Genomic DNA, 20,239 nt, shown 5'->3' with positions numbered 1-20,239 from the left:
CACATAACCACAAGGTATTCAAGGGAGGGAATGTAAGACTGCTGTCATAATGGTCTCCCGGAAATACAATTACCGGTAGGACTTTCCAGGACATCCTTCCTGACAGCAACATCAGGAGCATACAAAAGGTAAAGAGCTAGGGCGGGGGGCAGGACCATCTTCTGATTCATATTAAGCAAGGACTCTTATTTTGGGAGAAAAGCCAGGTCTGATCTTCGTATCATTCAATCTTCCAGGACCTACAGGTATGGGTCTCTAACCAAGCCTGAATTTCTCCTGTCCTTTTTACAGAAGTGATTGTCATCAAGAATGCAGTTTTTAGGGAATGCTTGTTAATGCTCATCTCTCTGAGTTGATAAGGCGTTCAGTACTAAGGTCAGGTCCCACGGAGGTACTGATTTCCTCACTATGTATTTGGACCGCCTTGAAGAAACTGACAATCCAAAAGGGAAATTTAAGCAGATGCTCAGGGCTAAAAGCTCATCTTAAGGTATTCAGTCTAAGCCCCTTCTTAAATCCCACTTGTAAAAAAAATCCATAATCTTTGGGATATCTGTCTGGGAGTTGTCTATGACAGACCCACTATATTCCTAAAACTTCTTCAAAATCTTATATATTACAGAGATTACTTGTTTCCTACTTGCCTGGACAGAGATCACCTGGTCAGAGAAACCCTGTGGTTTCAAGACCTGCCTTTTAGGATCCATGCTGACAGGTGTGGTAATTAAATATTGTGATGTAGAATAGGACCCTGGTGAAGGAGGTTGTCTCTCAAGGAAAGCAAGATTGGCTTTGGAACAACTTACCGGTTCAGCAGAGGAAACCAGCTTCTCCTTAGCCAAAAAAGAGCCATCAGGATTATCTTTGCCTGGTTTTCTTGGATCTCCCTCAACACTCTGGGAATCATGTGAAGTGATGGGAAGGCATATGAAAAAGTTCCATGTCCCAATCCTGAATTAACAAGTCGATCTCATCAGTACTGTCCCTTCAGTCTAGAGAGAAGAATCTTCAGATTTGCGTTCCTCATGGAAGCAAAGAGATCTACCTGAGGAACTTTCAATTGATGGGTCAGCTGTAAGAATACTTTCCTGTTCACCTCCCATTTTGAGAACCACACCTTCTGTCTGCTGAGAAAATCCACCAAATGGTTTTGCGATCCTTTTAGATGTACTGCTGAGATGGACAACATTGTTCTTTTGGCCGAAAGAAAAATTCTTGAAGCTATAAACTGCAAGAGATAACGCCATGGACATCCCTGGAGATGAAGGAATGTCTAAAGAAGGGAATTTTGTTTACTTACCGTAAATTCCTTTTCTTCTAGCTCCAATTGGGAGACCCAGACAATTGGGTGTATAGCTATGCCTCCGGAGGCCACACAAAGTATTACACTAAAAGTGTAAAGCCCCTCCCCTTCTGCCTATACACCCCCCGTGCTCACGGGCTCCTCAGTTTTGGTGCAAAAGCAAGAAGGAGGAAAAAATTATAAATTGGTTTAAAGTAAATTCAATACGAAGGAATATCGGAGAACTGAAACCATTCAACATGAACAACATGTGTACACAAAAAACAGGGGCGGGTGCTGGGTCTCCCAATTGGAGCTAGAAGAAAAGGAATTTACGGTAAGTAAACAAAATTCCCTTCTTCTTTGTCGCTCCATTGGGAGACCCAGACAATTGGGACGTCCAAAAGCAGTCCCTGGGTGGGTAAATAATACCTCATAATAGAGCCGCAACCGGCTCCGTCCTACAGGTGGGCAACCGCCGCCTGAAGGACTCGCCTACCTAGGCTGGCATCTGCCGAAGCATAGGTATGCACCTGATAGTGTTTCGTGAAAGTGTGCAGGCTCGACCAGGTAGCCGCCTGACACACCTGCTGAGCCGTAGCCTGGTGCCGCAAAGCCCAGGACGCTCCCACGGCCCTGGTAGAATGGGCCTTCAGCCCTGAGGGAACCGGAAGCCCCGAGGAACGATAAGCCTCGAGAATTGGTTCCTTGATCCACCGAGCCAGGGTTGATCTGGAAGCTTGTGTCCCTTTACGCTGGCCAGCGACAAGGACAAAGAGTGCATCCGAGCGGCGCAGAGGCGCCGTACGAGAAATGTAGAATCTGAGTGCTCTCACCAGATCTAACAAGTGCAAATCCTTTTCACATTGGTGAACTGGATGAGGACAAAAAGAGGGTAAGGAGATATCCTGATTGAGATGAAAGGGGGATACCACCTTAGGGAGAAAGTCCGGAACCGGACGCAGAACCACCTTGTCCTGGTGAAACACCAGGAAGGGGGCTTTGCATGACAGCGCTGCTAGCTCAGACACTCTCCGAAGTGAAGTGACTGCTACTAGGAAAACCACCTTCTGCGAAAGGCGTAAGAGAGAGATATCCCTCATTGGCTCGAACGGTGGTTTCTGAAGAACCATCAGCACCCTGTTCAGATCCCAGGGTTCTAACGGACGCTTGTAAGGAGGGACGATGTGACAAACCCCCTGCAGGAACGTGCGTACCTGTGGAAGCCTGGCTAGGCGCTTCTGAAAAAAGACAGAAAGCGCAGAGACTTGTCCCTTAAGGGAGCCGAGCGACAAACCCTTTTCCAATCCGGATTGAAGGAAGGACAGAAAAGTGGGCAAGGCAAATGGCCAGGGAGAAAAACCCTGATCAGAGCACCAAGATAAGAATATCCTCCACGTCCTGTGGTAGATCTTGGCTGACGTTGGTTTCCTAGCCTGTCTCATAGTGGCAATGACCTCTTGAGATAATCCTGAAGACGCTAGGATCCAGGACTCAATGGCCACACAATCAGGTTGAGGGCCGCAGAATTCAGATGGAAAAACGGCCCTTGAGACAGCAAGTCTGGTCGGTCTGGTAGTGCCCACGGTTGGCCGACCGTGAGATGCCACAGATCCGGGTACCACGACCTCCTCGGCCAGTCTGGAGCGACGAGGATGGCGCGGCGGCAGTCGGCCCTGATCTTGCGTAACACTCTGGGCAACAGTGCCAGAGGAGGGAACACATAAGGGAGTTGAAACTGCGACCAATCCTGAACTAAGGCGTCTGCCGCCAGAGCTCTGTGATCTTGAGACCGTGCCATGAATGTCGGGACCTTGTTGTTGTGCCGGGACGCCATTAGGTCGACGTCCGGCATTCCCCAGCGGCAACAGATCTCCTGAAACACGTCCGGGTGAAGGGACCATTCCCCTGCGTCCATGCCCTGGCGACTGAGAAAGTCTGCTTCCCAGTTTTCTACGCCCGGGATGTGAACTGCGGATATGGTGGAGGCTGTGGCTTCCACCCACAGCAGAATCCGCCGAACTTCCTGGAAGGCTTGCCGACTGCGTGTCCCGCCTTGGTGGTTGATGTATGCCACCGCTGTGGAGTTGTCCGACTGAATTCGGATCTGCTTGCCTTGCAGCCACGGCTGGAACGCCTTTAGGGCAAGATACACTGCCCTTATCTCTAGAACATTGATCTGAAGGGAGGACTCTGTCTGAGTCCAAGTCCCCTGAGCCCTGTGGTGGAGAAAGACCGCTCCCCACCCTGACAGGCTCGCGTCCGTCGTGACCACCGCCCAGGATGGGGGCAGGAAGGATTTCCCCTTCGACAGAGAAGTGGGGATGAGCCACCACTGAAGGGAAGCTTTGGCTGCCCGAGAAAGGGAGACGTTCCTGTCGAGGGACGTCGACTTCCTGTCCCATTTGCGGAGAATGTCCCATTGAAGTGGGCGCAGATGAAACTGCGCAAAAGGAACTGCCTCCATTGCTGCCACCATCTTCCCTAGGAAGTGCATGAGGCGCCTCAGGGGGTGTGACTGACCATGAAGGAGAGATTGCACCCCTGTCTGTAGTGAACGCTGTTTGTTCAGCGGAAGCTTCACTATCGCTGAGAGAGTATGAAACTCCATGCCAAGATATGTCAGTGATTGGGCCGGTGTCAGATTTGACTTTGGAAAATTGATGATCCACCCGAAACTCTGGAGAGTTTCCAGAGCAATGTTCAGGCTGTGTTGGCATGCCCCTTGAGAGGGTGCCTTGACAAGTAGATCGTCTAAGTAAGGGATCACCGAGTGTCCCTGAGAGTGTAGGATTGCCACCACTGTTGCCATGACCTTGGTGAAGACCCGTGGGGCTGTCGCCAGGCCAAAAGGCAGTGCCACGAACTGAAGGTGTTCGTCCCCTATGGCAAAGCGCAGGAAGCGCTGATGCTCTGGTGCAATCGGTACGTGGAGATAAGCATCTTTGATGTCTATTGATGCCAGGAAATCTCCTTGGGACATTGAGGCGATGACGGAGCGGAGCGATTCCATCCGGAACCGCCTGGTTTTCACATGCTTGTTGAGCAGTTTTAGGTCCAGAACGGGACGGAAGGATCCGTCCTTTTTTGGCACCACGAACAAGTTGGAGTAAAAACCGTGACCCCGTTGCTGAAGAGGAACAGGGATCACCACTCCTTCCGCCTTCAGGGTGCCCACCGCCTGCATAAGAGCCTTGGCTCTGTCGGGGGGCGGAGATGTTCTGAAGAAACGTATCGGAGGACGAGAGCTGAACTCTATCCTGTAACCGTGAGATAGAATGTCTCTCACCCATCGGTCTTTTACTTGTGGCAGCCAGGTGTCGCAAAAGCGGGAGAGCCTGCCACCGACCGAGGATGCGGTTTGAGGAGGCCGAAAGTCATGAGGAGGCCGCTTTGGGAGCGGTTCCTCCGGCGGTCTTTTTAGGACGTGACTTAGACCGCCATGCATCGGAGTTCCTCTGACCTTTCTGAGTCCTTTTGGACGAGGAAAATTGAGACCTGCCCGCGGTCCGAAAGGACCGAAACCTCGATTGTACCTTCCGTGGTTGAGGTCTGTTTGGTTTGGACTGGGATAAGGATGAATCCTTTCCCTTGGATTGTTTAATGATTTCATCCAATCGCTCACCAAACAAGCGGTCGCCAGACAATGGCAAACCGGTTAAGAACTTTTTGGAAGCCGAGTCTGCCTTCCATTCACGTAGCCACATGGCCCTGCGGAGTACCACCGAATTGGCGGATGCCACCGCCGTACGGCTCGCCGAGTCCAGGATAGCATTAATGGCGTAGGACGCAAACGCCGACGCCTGATTGGTTAAGGACACCACTTGCGGGGCAGATGTACGTGTTACTGCATTAATCTGCGCCTGACAAGCTGAGATAGCTTGGAGCGCCCATACGGCTGCGAATGCTGGAGCAAAAGACGCGCCTATAGCTTCATAGATGGATTTCAACCATAGTTCCATCTGTCTGTCAGTGGCATCTTTGAGTGAAGCCCCATCTTCCACTGCAACTATGGATCTAGCCGCCAGTCTGGAGATTGGAGGATCCACCTTAGGACACTGAGTCCAGCCCTTAACCACCTCGGGGGGGAAGGGATAACGTGTGTCCTTAAGGCGCTTGGAAAAACGCTTGTCTGGACAGTCTCGGTTTTTCTGGATTGCCTCTCTGAAGTCAGAGTGATCCAGAAACATATTTAATGTACGCTTTGGAAACCTGAAACGGAATTTCTCCTGAGAAGCAGACTCCTCAATTGGGGGAGCTGGGGGAGAAATATCCAACATATGATTGATGGTCGCTATAAGGTCATTCACTACTGCGTCACCTTCAGGTGTATCTAGGTTGAGAGCGGCTTCAGGATCAGAATCCTGATCTGATACCTCCGCTTCATCCTCCAGAGAGTCCCCCTGCTGGGACCCTGAACAGTGTGATGAAGTGGAGGGAATTTCCCAGCGACCCCGCTTGGGCGGCCTGGGACTGTGGTCCGTGTCAGAGACCTCACCCTGTGACCTATGGGTTACCCCAGGGGCATTTTGCTGTTCCAAATGAGGGGGACCAGGGGTCAAGGATTGGACAGTGCCCGGGGCCTGAATCACCGGTCTGGACTGCAATGCTTCCAGTATTTTAGCAGACCATTTATCCATACTCTCAGACAGTTTGTCAGCAAAGGCTGCAAACTCCGTCCCTGTCACCTGGACAGTGGTAGCAGGTGGTTCCACCTGGGCCACCTGTAGCAGAGGCTCCGGCTGAGTAAGTGCCACAGGGGCCGAGCATTGCACACAATGAGGGTCAGTGGAACCTGCCGGTAGTACAGCTGTACAAGAGGTACAGGTTGCAAAGTACGCCTGTGCTTTGGCACCCTTGCTTTTTGCGGATGACATGTTGTCTCCTGTGAGAACAACCAGGAGGGTATATAGCCAAAAATCAACAGAGCGACCGTACAGTGTAGTATAGCCTATAAGCCTATATATATATATATATATATACACTTCGGTACTCAGTGGGGCCAGCACCAGAGGTGCTGCTTACCGACCGCTGAGAGCGGTTGTGTGATCACCAGATTCCCTGCCTGGGTCTCCCTGTGTTGTCTCTCCTCTCCAGTGTCTGAATCGCTGACAGGAATGGCTGCCGGCGTTCTGTGGGGAGGAGGGGACCGTGGGCGTGCCCAAGAAAAGTGCGGGAATCTAGATCCCCAGTGTACTGAGTGAGGAGGGAGGAGGATACAAATGTATGCTCCAGCCCTCGGCGCTGACGATCTGTGCAGCGTCCCGCCCTTCCCCTGACTGGCAGGCCTGTGGGCGGGAAGAAACGACACTAGGCCGCAGAAGCTGGGGACTAAAGTTATAAGCGCGGCCGGCAATAAGCGGTAGTCCCCCGGCGCACTAACACCTCCAGCAGTGCTGGAAAGTGTCTGGCACAAGCGCTCCATGTCCGGCGCACTAACACACCCAGCAGTGCTGGAAAGTGTCTGGCCCAAGCGCTCCATGCCCGGCGCACTAACACACCCAGCAGTGCTGGAAAGTGTATGGCACAAGCGCTCCATGCGCGATAGTCCCCGGCGCACTAACACACCCAGCATGCTGCAATGTGTGTGGCACCAGCGCTCCATGCGCTGTCCCCACGGGGACACAGAGTACCTCACAGTAGCAGGGCCTTGTCCCTGACGATACCCGGCTCCTATCCAGCAGATTCCCAGGGGCTGCGGAGGGAGCACGGTCCCAGTGCCTGGAGACCGATCCGGATCCCACTTCACCCAGAGCCCATTAAGGGATGGGGAAGGAAAACAGCATGTGGCTCCTGCCTGTGTACCCGCAATGGGTACCTCAACCTTAACAACACCGCCGACAAAGTGGGGTGAGAAGGGAGCATGCTGGGGGCCCTGTTATGGGCCCTCTTTTCTTCCATCCGACCTAGTCAGCAGTTGCTGCTGACTAAGCTGTGGAGCTATGCGTGCATGTCTGCCTCCTTCGCACAAAGCATAAAAACTGAGGAGCCCGTGAGCACGGGGGGTGTATAGGCAGAAGGGGAGGGGCTTTACACTTTTAGTGTAATACTTTGTGTGGCCTCCGGAGGCATAGCTATACACCCAATTGTCTGGGTCTCCCAATGGAGCGACAAAGAAAGGATTTTTGTGTGTTAATCTCTGAGAAAATCCTGACACCTTTGCAGTGCTGCATACTACTCATAGCAATCTGTAATTTGAGGATCTAGAGTGCATCTCTGATGGCAAGACTTCCTGCAGGAATTGTCCCCCCCACTTAGCCCCCCTATATTGTCAGACTTGCATTAGTTGTGACTAATGCAGGGAGACCAAGACCCAGGGAATCCCCTTATAAAGATTCCTTGAGATAGTAAAACAATTCTCTGGAGTGGTGGACTACCATAGACAGAGTAATCTCCTTGTCCATGGTCAGCTGCCATCTGTCCCATACGACAAATTGTTCGCTGGAGTTCTCTTGAGTGGAACGGACACCAATCTTTTCTGGTCCCAGGCCTCAGTTCAGACTTTTGCCAGTGTACTATGACTGCAAGGTTGAGATGGTCATCACGAGATGGCATTTCAGTTCTTGTGCAGAGTTGTCTAGGTATGTTATTACGATGAATCCGCTCTGCCTCAGGAAAGTCACTATCTCAGATACTAATTTAATGAAGGCCCATGGGGCAGAGATCAAATGGGAGGCACTGGAATTAGAAATGGTGGACCAGACCCTGAAACTATTGCAAACTTCTGAAAATTTTGGCATAAACAATGAATCGCTATATAGTAATTGGCTTAAGTCCAGCGTACACAACTGCATCTTTGTCTATTAAGGGTACTTTATTGATTCCATCCTGAATCTTTTGTACATGACACGATTTAAAGGCCAGACTAATATAATTAACTCGGTTCTACACTATATTATATACACACACAGTGTGGGGTTCCACTTGCTTGCAGCGGGGTGAGGTAGCTTCAGCAACACATCTACAGTATCTTTATAAAAATTCCAGCAGTTTATTTAAAACACTCCCAGAATAAACTGCTCTTAAACAATCCACATACCGTGGGCATCCAGTCCATTACAAGTCCATAGTGGAAGTTTAGCAACTTTCCCCACTCTCTGGCACCTGCCAGCACACACCTCTAGCCGAGGTTCTTTCCAGCACCCAGGTCCCTCTGCAGACCCCTGTCTGTCTCTCCTCCAGGAGTGGTTCAGGACTGCAGCCTGGCTGCACTCACCTCAGACTCAATTCCAGAACCCTGTGTTCAGCCTCCACACAGGCTGATACATCCAGAGCTCCCTGCTCTGCTCTCACACTCTGCAGAACATACACTGAGTCTCCGAAATCAGGCTGGACACACCCACAGGTGGAGGTCTGTGATTCTCCAGACCTGCACAGCACACAGGCATTATTAAAGGGAACCTGACCCTTATATGCAGAAACAAGCCTTTGTGGAACTACAAGTCCCATAGCAATCTCTTCAGTTTAATATCGCAGCGACCTTCTCCACTGCAACATATAGCGACCATTTACCACATTGGTGGTCTCTACCTCACTAATATATATATATTATATATATATATATATATATACACACACACATACATACATATACACATACATACACACACAGTGTATACATACACAATCCCCATATACTACATCACTACACCCGCCACATACTACAGTCATGGCCAAAAGTTTTGAGAATGACAGCAAAATTATATTTTCACATGATCTGTTGCCCTCTAGTTTTTAATTGTGCGTGTCTGATGTTTACATCACATACAGAAATATAATTGCAATCATACGAGTACCAAAAGGTTATATTGACAGAATGAGTTAATGCAGCAAGTCAATATTTGCAGTGTTGACCCTTCTACAGGACCTCTGCAATTCTCCCTGGCATGCTCTCAATCAACTTCTGGACCAAATCCTGACCGATAGCTGTCCATTCTTGCATAAGCAATGCTTGCATTATGCCAGAATTTGTTGGTTTTTGTTTGTCCACCGTCTCTTGATGATTGCCCACAAGTTCTCAATGGGATTAAGATCTGGGGAGTTTCCAGGCCATGGACCCAAAATCTCTATGTTTTGTTCCATGAGCCATTTAGGGATCACCTTTGCTTTATGGCAAGGTGCCCCATCATGCTGGAAAAGGCATTGTTGGGCGCCAAACTGCTCTTGGACAGTTGGGAGAAGTTACTCTTGGAGGACATTCTGGTACCATTCTTTATTCATGACTGTTTTTAAGCAAGACCGTGAGTGAGCCGATTCCCTTGGCTGAGAAGCAACCCCATACGTGAATCGTTTCAGGATGCTTAAAAGTTGGCATGAGACAAGACTGGTGGTAGCGCTCACCATTTCTTCTCCTAATAAGCTGTTTTCCAGATGTCCCAAACAATCGAAAAGGGGATTCATCTGAGGAAATGACTTTACCCCAGTCCTCAGCAGTCCGCTCCCTGTACCTTTTGCAGAATATCAGTCGGTCCCTGATGTTTTTTTCTGGAGAGAAGTGGCTTCTTTGCTGCCCTCCTTGAAATCAGGCCTTGCTCAAGCAGTCTCCGCCTCACAGTGCGTGCAGAAGCACTCACACCAGCCTGCTGCCATTGCTGAGCTAGCTCTGCACTGCTGGTAGTCCGATCCCGCAGCTGAAACAGTTTTAAGATACGGTCCTGGCGTTTGCTGGTCCTTCTTGGGCACCCTGGAGCCTTTTTGGCAACAATGGAAGCTCTCTCCTTGAAGTTCTTGATGATGCGATAGATTGTTGACTGAGGTGCAATCTTTGTAGCTGCTATACTCTTCCCTGTTAGGCCATTTTTGTGGAGAGCAATGATGGCTGCACGTGTTTCTTTAGAGATAACCATGGTTAACTGAAGAGAAACAATGATACCAATCACCGGCCTCCTTTGAAAGTGTCCAGTGGTGACATTCTTACTTAATCATGACTGATTGATCGCCAGCCCTCGCCTCATCAACACCCACACCTGTGTTAATGGAACAATCACTAAAACAATGTTCGCTGCTCCTTTTAAGGCAGGAATGCAATGATGTTGAAATGTGTTTTGGGGGTTAAAGTTCATTTTCTTAGCCAATATTGACTTTGCAAGTAATTGCTGTTAAGCTGATCACTCTTTATGACATTCTGGAGTATATGCAAATTGCCATTAGAAAAACTTAAGCAGTAGACTTTGTTAAAATTAATATTTGTAGCATTCTCAAAACTTTTGGCCATGGCTGTACACCTGTATTGTACTACACCCCTATTATACACTACACCCCTATTATACACTACACCCCTATTATACACCTGTATACTACACCCCTATAGACACACCTGTATTATACTACACCCCTATATACACCTGTATTATACAGGTGTATATAGGGGTGTAGTATAATACAGGTGTGTCTATAGGGGTGTAGTGGTGTAGTATACTACAGGTGTACATAGGGGTGTAGTATAATACAGGTGTATATAGGGGTGTAGTAGTATACTACACCCATATATACACCTGTATTATACTACACCCCTATAAAACTACACCACTACACCCCCCCCCCCATATACCACACCTGTAAAACTACATTCCCATATATTCCTGCGTTCTGTTGCCTGCACTGACTGGGCGGAGCTGCATGATCGCTCCTTGCCAGGCACGCAGCGTGTGATGAGGGCAATCTGACCACAGGCCTACCGGAGCCTGGAGCTCCGGACAACAGGTCAGATTGCCCTCATCACTGACCGGCCAGCAAGGACGCCCTGAACCAGGGGGGCCGGTCACAGAGAGTAGGCGGGCCGGATGTGGCCCGCGGGCCGCCCCTTGCCCAGGTCTGGGCTAGAGTAATGACCAAGGAATCTTTCTCCGTGGGGAACGGTAGTTATGGCTTCAGATTTTATTAAATTCCCTACGTCTATCCAGAATCATTGAAGGGTGCCCAAGGACTGAGGAGTTAGCAGGAACCTTTCTTGTGGAAATTGGGTAAATTCTATCTTGTACCCCTTTAAGGCACCCCTTAATTTAGAGATATATCCTGCCATTCTTAAAAAAAATAAATAAATTATATTTTATAGAAAGAAAAAAAAAAACCTCCCGCTTATACCTCTAGTATCATTGTCTTCCTATGCCTGGACCTGAACCAAACAGGGAACCTCTACCTCCACTTGTCGGATTTCCCATTCCCCTAATATTCCTGTCTCTGAGAAGGGTAGGACCTACAAGAGGATTAAAATATCCTTGGTTTTTCCTTGTGGAAAACCCCTCTTGCTAGCCAATGTCCTCTAAGATCTCATCCAAGACTGGTCCAAACACTCAAACCCGAGAAGGGGAAAAAGCATAGTTTATTCTGGAATGGTTGTCACCATACCAGATTTTCAGCCAGATTGCTTGACAAGTTGAATTAGAAAGGGCATTATTCCTCGCAGCAAATCTGACAGACTCTGCTGATGTATCAACCATGAAACCAGTCGCCATTTTCAGCGATAGGAGGAGGGAGTTCAATATGGTCTCTCTAGATGTCGATCAAGTAGTTCTCCTGGCCATTGATCCACAAGGGCATAGATCTAGCTACCGAAGTGGGCGCTATATTTTCTCTTACTATAACCACGGAGGCTTCCCAGGCTTGTTTCAGCAGCTAGTCTGCCTTTCTATTCATAGGGTCTCTAAGACTTGAGGAGTCTTCAAATGGGATTGAAGTATTTTTTGCTACCCTAGCCACTGCATCATCAATAATTGGGATTTCCTCCCAAAGTTTAACGTCTTCAGGTTTAAATGGGAGACGGATCCTAAAAAAGGTCCTTGGCATAATCAATTTCTTTTCCGCATCTTCCCATTGCTCCATAAGCATAACACGAAGATATAGCAGTTTACATGAAATACCCTATTCCTCTGTCTTGAGGCCCCCCAAACATCTCATCTTTCACATTTCCTGAACCTTCATGGTGCTCCTGACTGCTCGTAAAAGCTCATCCGTATTTTTTGGAGAAAAATTATTTTCTTCCCCTCTTCTGAGAGGGCTGCAGTTATTTCCCCTTCCTCCTCTTGGTCAGAATAGGATTATTGTTCATCCTACTAGGAACTTAATGCCATTTAGAATCTTGGCCTCTTATGATGGGAAATAATTGTGCCGATTGAGGGGAAAACAGATTGGAAACTGTAGCTTGCACCTCTTCCTTTATCATGAACCTTAGGTCTGCCAAAAAGGAGGATTGATCATTATTTATGATTTTGGAAATGCAGTCTGCACAGTTGTTTTAATATGCCTCCCGTAAATACAAGTAGCATATCTTTTAGTTTTCCCTCAAAGCATCCAGGTTTCTCATTTAGCTACTGTGACAGGTCCAGCAGAGGATCCTCTTTGCTAAAAATAAATAAGATAGGAAATGCTAAATATACTGAAGACAGGGGTTAATCCTGTCACCCAACAGACTTGCCTGTACTCGGGTTTTCTCTGAGAGCACATCTGAACGGGCAGAGCCCTTTATAGTCCTAACAGCAGCACTACCAAATAATAACCAAAAATAGTAATTTTTTTTATTGCTTTGCCTTCATGCCACCGCGCCCCTGGTGAGCCATCCCTGACTTTCCCTGCAGTCCATGGTGGAATACAGACCATCCTGCAGATCTCATGCATCTCTTCTGTAAACTGCAAGAGTGTTCCACACTGGAAAGCACTCAAGCATGTGTCACCAGAAGTCATGCCTGGAGGCTTGTGAAGGAAGCCAAGAGCCCTCCATGGAGGGAATCGGCCAACTAATTTAAGCTGAGGGACTGTTCTTCAAAAGGTGTTGGCCACAGACCTCTTGACAGTATGAATGAGAAGAAACCTCCCGATCCTTCCTGGCCTAGTTCCCAAGGTAAACTTCATGCATAAGCACCCTCTCATGTGTCTTCCCTCATAGGGACAGGAGAAAAAAACCCAAAAAAAACCAAAAAACAAAACACTGATGGGTAGGTGTGGGAGGGACCTTTAGGCTATGTGCGCACTTTGCGTCGAGGTAGTTGCAGTTCTAAAACGCAACCTCTGGCAGAAATTGCTTTTGCCAAAGTTACTTTTGACAATCAAAACGCTATAAATACGTTTGTGTATTTACCGCGTTTTTTTACATGCTTTTTCATTGCATAAAGACAGATGTGTTTTGATTACAAAGACACTACTAAATAAAGTTTTAACATACAAACAATATGAAAAAAGGTAAAAAAAAAAGAAAAATATAATTATTTAAATCATAACGAAAATAGTTATATTTAATATAATTATAGCGGTTTTATACTATTTATGGCTAAAATAACAATAAATTAATGTTTCATTAATTTAATTGTCGGACTATGTGTGTGTAAAGGGAAATATCATTCCATTATTTTGAGGTCATAAACGCATGCGTTTGTTGTCTAAAACACATTTTCTGCCGCTAAAAAGCAGGTAAAACGCTGGAATTTTGATGTTGCTTGCGTTTTGCATCTTCTCATTGACTTCAATGTTAGCAAAACGCAGCCCAAATGGCAAAAACAATTGACATGCTGCTTCTTTGAACGCTGAGTTTTTGCCCAAAAATGTGCAAATTAAACGGAGCGTTTTGAACAGCAAAGTGTGCACCAGAAATCCCCATTTCCCATAGACTTTGCTTGAAAATCAAAACGCATGCATTTTGGCATGAAAACGCTGCAGGTCAAAACGCAGGTAAAAATGCAAAGTGCGCACATAGCCTTAAACCTTTTGTGTCTTTTCCTGTCTCTATAGAGGATAAAAAGGACGACCTACTGATATGCTCTCAGGAAGGACGAGATGATTGATCTACACACTTTCCAGACACTGAAACACGGTGAGAAGACAACAGGACAAGCAAAGTAATGGGTTTACAAAGCCGCACAATCTTTGTATGTGTTGTGTTGTAAAACGCATAGTTGACATAATGCTTATATTAGGACTAATAGCCTATTTTCGGATGTGTGTCTACATTTAGGAATAAACAGAAAAAGACAGTATCTAAAAAGAAACTTTATTGCTGTCTGTGCAAAGGATTCACATGCATTCAATTCAGACTAGCACAAAACTGAAAAAGGAAAAAAAAATATATATATATATTTATAACATTCAACCCCCTGTTCACATTTACCAATTTCAAATCACAAACAACTGAACAGGGTAGGAAGCCTGAACAGGGAAGGAAGCCAAAAGGGGTTAAATAAACTGCCTTTCCCTCTGTTATATATATATATATCCACATATATAACAGAATTGTGGAGAGGGACAAAGAATAATCTAGGAAAGGCTACAATTCTGAAGCAGGGGCAAACTTCAGTAATATATGTTGCAGAGGCAGATAACACTAGCCCTTACAAGAGGGATGCCGTGTGGACCCCAATGGCATGTTAAAATTATTACTGTACAGTGTGAACAAGACAACTAGTAAAAATACACAAGTGCATTGAGCTTGTGACGTTCTTTGTTGCAGGGTTGCTGGGTACAACCGTCATCCTTCTTTGGTGCATGCTACAGTGATTTTCAGATCTGAATATTTGAACATATATCCTGCAGGAGAAAATGTTCCACCTTCAGAAAAACAAAGCAAACTGCAGACTCCTAATGTTCTGAGCTCATAGAATGCACCAGTCTATCCATGTGAAGGCCCGTGCGCTGTCCCATTGCCCCTTCATGTCCAGATCATTTCATCAGTCTCCGGTGACTTGTGTGGCTTGTCCATCAGCTGCTTGGCCGCTTGACTGGATGAACAAAGGCTGTGTAATATCCTGACCAGCAGGCATAGTAACTTGCTGGATCTGATATAATTGCTGGAAAACAGAAAATAGGCATCATAAAAAGCCACAATTGGGCCAAAGATTATTTAATAAGCTTTACAAGCCATTGTGGAGGTTACCTGTCCATCAGTGAACTGGCTGAATTGCTGTTGACCTTGCTGCACCTCTGCTTGCGCTAGCTAAAATAAAAAAGCAAAACACTTCAGTCTTGTGCCGCGGATGTGTGAACAGTTACTTTTAATAACAATGTATTAAAACATCATCTTAACACATGATTTGGAATGATATATAAGATTTTGCATGCAACATCAAATTTGACCTCAAAGTTTACTTATTAGGGTCACTTGCGCATGTCTCGAATCGGCATCACCCGGCACAGATTGCTGCCCTCCGGACAGGAGCGTCTCAGCTGCATAGAAATACATGCAGCCGACTCGCTCCTATCAGGAGTGTGCACCGTGCCAGGTGATGCAGAGTCACTCGTCAGCCTTGCCAATGGTGAGACCCTGCGGCTGATCACAGTTGTGAAAAAATAAACCATGTAGTCTTGCCCTTAAACGCTTTTAATGTTTATCATCACATTTTTCATTTTTTTGGTTATAAATTTAAATGAAGTTAGTCTTGTGTGACTAAGATGTCTTGTCTGTGTAAGGAAGACTATAAATTGTGAGACCTCTCAGTTTTGCTAATAAAGTTCAGACAGACAGTTTAGGGATTTGGCTTAAAACAAAAAAAGCTCAGCTTTATTTTAATTCAAATTAGTGGAACATTACCATTTAACATATTTCACAGCATGGTTAGTGTTCTAGAAAAAAACCAAGGAGAAAAATTGTAGGAAAAATACCCTGACTATAAATAAATAAATTGCAAGTGCTTAATAACAGGGTACTTAGTATATACATTTTTGCAAAAAGGTAAGAAGCTGTCTCACCTCGTCACGGTGTACCCATTCCTACAATTTTTCTCCTTGGTTTTTTTCTAGTCTTGAGGCTGCAATTCACATGCTTGTAATGTTGCATGTTTATTGAACATTTGTTACAGCTCAGCTCAGTTTTTTTTTTTTTTTGTGTTTTATGTCTGTTATCTTGCTTTAATGCAAGTTGGGGGTGCAGCCCTCCTGATACTGAGGCTGAACAATTACCTGCGTCTCACTTTTTGCTGTGTATTTAATCTGGGACCCAGCTGACCACTTTACCATTCATATTGAAGTTTGGACATGACACAAGTCAGGTACAGAATATGTTTTTAACTTTAGTAGGTTAGGGACTGTCTCAGATGGGTACACCGTGACGAGGTGAGACAGCTTCTTACCTTTTTGCAAAAATGTATATACTAAGTACCCTGTTATTAAGCACTTGCAATTTATTTATTTATAGTCAGGGTATTTTTCCTACAATTTTTCTCCTTGGTTTTTTTCTAGTCTTGAGGCTGCAATTCACATGCTTGTAATGTTGCATGTTTATTGAACATTTGTTACAGCTCAGCTCAGTTTTGTTTTTTTTTTGTGTTTTATGTCTGTTATCTTGCTTTAATGCAAGTTGGGGGTGCAGCCCTCCTGATACTGAGGCTGAACAATTACCTGCGTCTCACTTTTTGCTGTGTATTTAATCTGGGACCCAGCTGACCACTTTACCATTCATATTGAAGTTTGGACATGACACAAGTCAGGTACAGAATATGTTTTTAACTTTAGTAGGTTAGGGACTGTCTCAGATGGGTACACCGTGACGAGGTGAGACAGCTTCTTACCTTTTTGCAAAAATGTTTATACTAAGTACCCTGTTATTAAGCACTTGCAATTTATTTATTTATAGTCAGGGTATTTTTCCTACAATTTTTCTCCTTGGTTTTTTTCTAGTCTTGAGGCTGCAATTCACATGCTTGTAATGTTGCATGTTTATTGAACATTTGTTACAGCTCAGCTCAGTTTTTTTTTTTTTTTTTTGTGTTTTATGGTTAGTGTTCTAGCCTAAGGGGCAATCATACTGAGTATACTCCCTTATGTGTATTGTCTAAAATTTTATATATTTTTTTTTAGTTATTACCGTATTTTTCAGACTATAAGACGCACCTGACCATAAGACGCACCCTGATTTTAGAGGAGGAAAATAAAATTTTAACTAAAAAATGTGGTCATGACACACTTATGGGGCGAGGATCTGCTGCTGACACTATTAAGGGGGTAATGTCCCCAAATTCTCTACTAAGGTACCCCATTCTGGTAACGATCCTCCTGCCTTGTATAAGATCCTGCTCATATACCCCCATCCATCCTGCTATATACCCCTCATCCTGCTATATGGCCTGTATCCTGTGGCACACAAAAAAAAAAAAAAAAAAATAATAAACGTTTATACTCACCTTCCCTCACTCCCTGCAGCATCGATCATTTTCCTCTCTTTCTCAGCTGCAGCGCCGCTGAGAGGAGCCGTCACAGTTGTCTGCAGCATCGCGATGTCTTCCTGTCTGCGCCGGTCAGCTGATGTGTGTGGACACTAGCGGCGCGCACAGCGATTACATCATCGCTGTGCTCACCGCTCTCTACACAGATCAGCTGACCGGCACAGACAGGAAGACATCACAATGCTGCAGGGGGACGGCTCCACACACTGACGGGTGAGTACACTGATTCACTGCACCCCGCGCTGATAATGATGCACGGGAGGCAGTGAATACAGCCGCACATGATCACTCCAGGCTGTAGTTGCCAGGGGTGATCATGTGGACCGGCTGCTAATTATGCGTGCACCCCCCCGCCCACCTGTCAGCGCCGGCTTCACCGCTGAGAGATGGGTGGGAGGATGGGCGTGCATATGTAATGAGCGGGCCCACGTGGTCACGGCAGGTACTGCTGCAGCCTGCTCGTGCCCCCGATGACCCGCTCCACCGCAGCACCCTCATTCCCCACAGCCACATTTCAGACCATAAGACGCACCCCCCCCCCCCACTTTCCCCCAACATTTGGGGGGAAAAAAGTGCGTCTTATGGTCCGAAAAATACAGTAGTTCTATTACATAGTAATTTTGTTACTAATTTTTGAATATAGCTTGTGAGGCATCTAAACTTACATTTCACTTTCACTTGTTAATCATTACTTCATTCATTACTTAGCTACCATTGTAGTAGCTAGTAATTAGAAGTACCAACAGTGGTTTAATTAGTCAGTGGGAGAAGTAATGAAAATAATGAGAAGTGGTATGGACTATGGTAGACAGGGGCACACAGGCCAGAAAATCCAATGCCCATTACAGTAGCTGCATGGTGGATGAGATTTCCCAAAATCATGCACAGAGTTTTTCATGAATAAAGTTAGTTTCATTCAGCAGAACAAAGCAGCATAAACACAGTGGTTGCTTTTTTTCCTGCACTCATTGATTTCTATGATGAAAAAGCGCTGCAAAATGCTGAAAGAATTGGCATGAAGCTTTTTTTCAAAAACTCAGTCAGGAAAAAAAAAAAAAAAAAAAAAAGCAGAGATTTCTGAAATCTAAAAAGTTTTGCAGGTACTGTAAAAAGCAACTTTTAATTTGCAGTGGTTTCTGATGCGTTTTCTTATGCAAAAACACAACATATGAACATAGCCTAAAAACTTACTATAGTTCATCGACCTGTATCTAAGCCATGAACTTCCCCTGCATAATACCCTATATATTTCTGGCATATGGCACAGTCCGTGCAGATGGGCACATTTTTTTTTATTAACTCTTTAGGTTTAAGTTGTGGAGTTTTCCTAGCAATGCTTGCTGAGGATACAATTCATTTGCATATTGGCTACCTTGGTGGAAGGTTCTGCTGAGGTATTGATCTTTATCCTTTTTGTGTCTGTCTCCCGTTTTTCTTACCTACCCCTGTGTTGTATTAGTGTAGCGGTGGGACTAGTGATCCTCACCCTCCAACACTCTAGCCAGGGTGTCTACAAGGTCCCTTAGGGGCACAGGTATGCAGCTCGGTAATCGGTTGCAAGAACCTGTATATAGAGGCTGTCTAGGAAAGTAGGAACAACTGCAGGAGAGTGAAAGAGGTGTCCCATCTATCCAGTTCACTAGCGCCAGGGCTAACTGTTATGGTCTCCCCCTTTGTTTGTGGTGTTTTTTTTGTCATACGTCAGACGCCCCTTGGTCTGAACACGTGTCTCACGTGTGTATTCAGACGACTTCTACCTGGAGCGTAACAACTGCACATGTGTCGTCACAAACTTCACTTCTGGGTTAATAGGTGCCAGCACATTGTAGGACTTTGCTCTGTCCATACTAGGGCTGATAATATAGTCCCCACACTAACTGCAGGTACAAGATTCTCAGTGATACATGGGTGACAAAGAAAGTGTCTGCAGCCTTGTTGCATTGGGCCCACATTTTATTTTTTGGCCTTAAGAGTGTAAAATGCACCAAATTATTTTAATTTTAAACAATTCACTACAACATAGTGTATAACACATTAGTCTTAATGTTAGCGTTTTGTTCCCAGAGTGAATGGTCTCCTGGAAAACTATATAAAGTCTGGGGTGCAGAATGTCACTGAAAAGTCACTTCTACCTTTTCATCAATACTTCTTTCTAAGTGTTAGCGAACGTGTCAAAGCCCTACCCATTATGTCCTCTCTATGAAGCACCACAAGAAAAAAAAAAAAAAAAAGTCACCTAGATTCCACTCCCATTCCCTTGTCAAGCTGGGTGAGGAAGTGTCTAAAACACAAATACGATGCATTACAAAAGTTAATCTGCTCTGAAGTTCGTATTTTTCTGACCCACAGCATAGGAATAATCCAAAATAGAAATTAAAACCCAGATTGAAAATTTTCATTCTACCTGCTCCCCAATGTTACCTGCTGTGCATTGGCTGTTAAGGTCTGAATCTGACCCTGCACAACCTGTGTTCCGGACACAGGCTGAGCAAGACGTATGTACTGAAGCTGCCCTGTGTTCAGCTGCACCTGCAAAACAGAAGCAATGGTAATTAGAAACCAACAATGAGCATTATGTGATACATGTATGAAAAACAACACAGCTTCAATGCCTTCGATGGCGTGAGCATTCTCTAAGACTTTATATACAGCTCAGTATTTTTTCATCAGTGGATCCTATTGAGAAACAATAATGGAAAGGCACTCCTGTTCTGTGTTTTGGAGCCAATGCTGCTTTTTGGCATACAAATACTACTCACATATACCGAGGTGTGAATGAGGCATAACATAGAATGTTTGATTTTCAGCCAATCAG

The 20,239-nt window shown here is 45.7% G+C and overlaps 1 protein-coding gene across 3 annotated transcripts in view; it reads right to left on the bottom strand.

Annotated features, from left to right (window-relative positions):
• Positions 1-14,247: 14,247 nt before the first annotated feature.
• Positions 14,248-20,239, bottom strand: part of NFYC (nuclear transcription factor Y subunit gamma) — a 97,547-nt gene continuing 91,555 nt past the window's right edge. For all 3 annotated transcript variants that reach the window (XM_075336122.1, XM_075336123.1, XM_075336121.1), the window contains exons 8-10: positions 19,846-19,953; positions 15,141-15,200; positions 14,248-15,054 (exon numbers count right to left, since the gene is read on the bottom strand). In XM_075336122.1, the coding sequence (XP_075192237.1) occupies positions 14,935-15,054; positions 15,141-15,200; positions 19,846-19,953 (288 nt within the window). In that variant the 3' untranslated portion in view covers positions 14,248-14,934. The remainder of the gene's footprint in view (positions 15,055-15,140; positions 15,201-19,845; positions 19,954-20,239) is intronic.

This window comes from Anomaloglossus baeobatrachus, chromosome 2 (assembly GCF_048569485.1).
Source record: "Anomaloglossus baeobatrachus isolate aAnoBae1 chromosome 2, aAnoBae1.hap1, whole genome shotgun sequence".
NCBI lineage: Eukaryota > Metazoa > Chordata > Amphibia > Anura > Aromobatidae > Anomaloglossus > Anomaloglossus baeobatrachus.
This window is presented reverse-complemented; position numbering and strand designations above follow the sequence as displayed.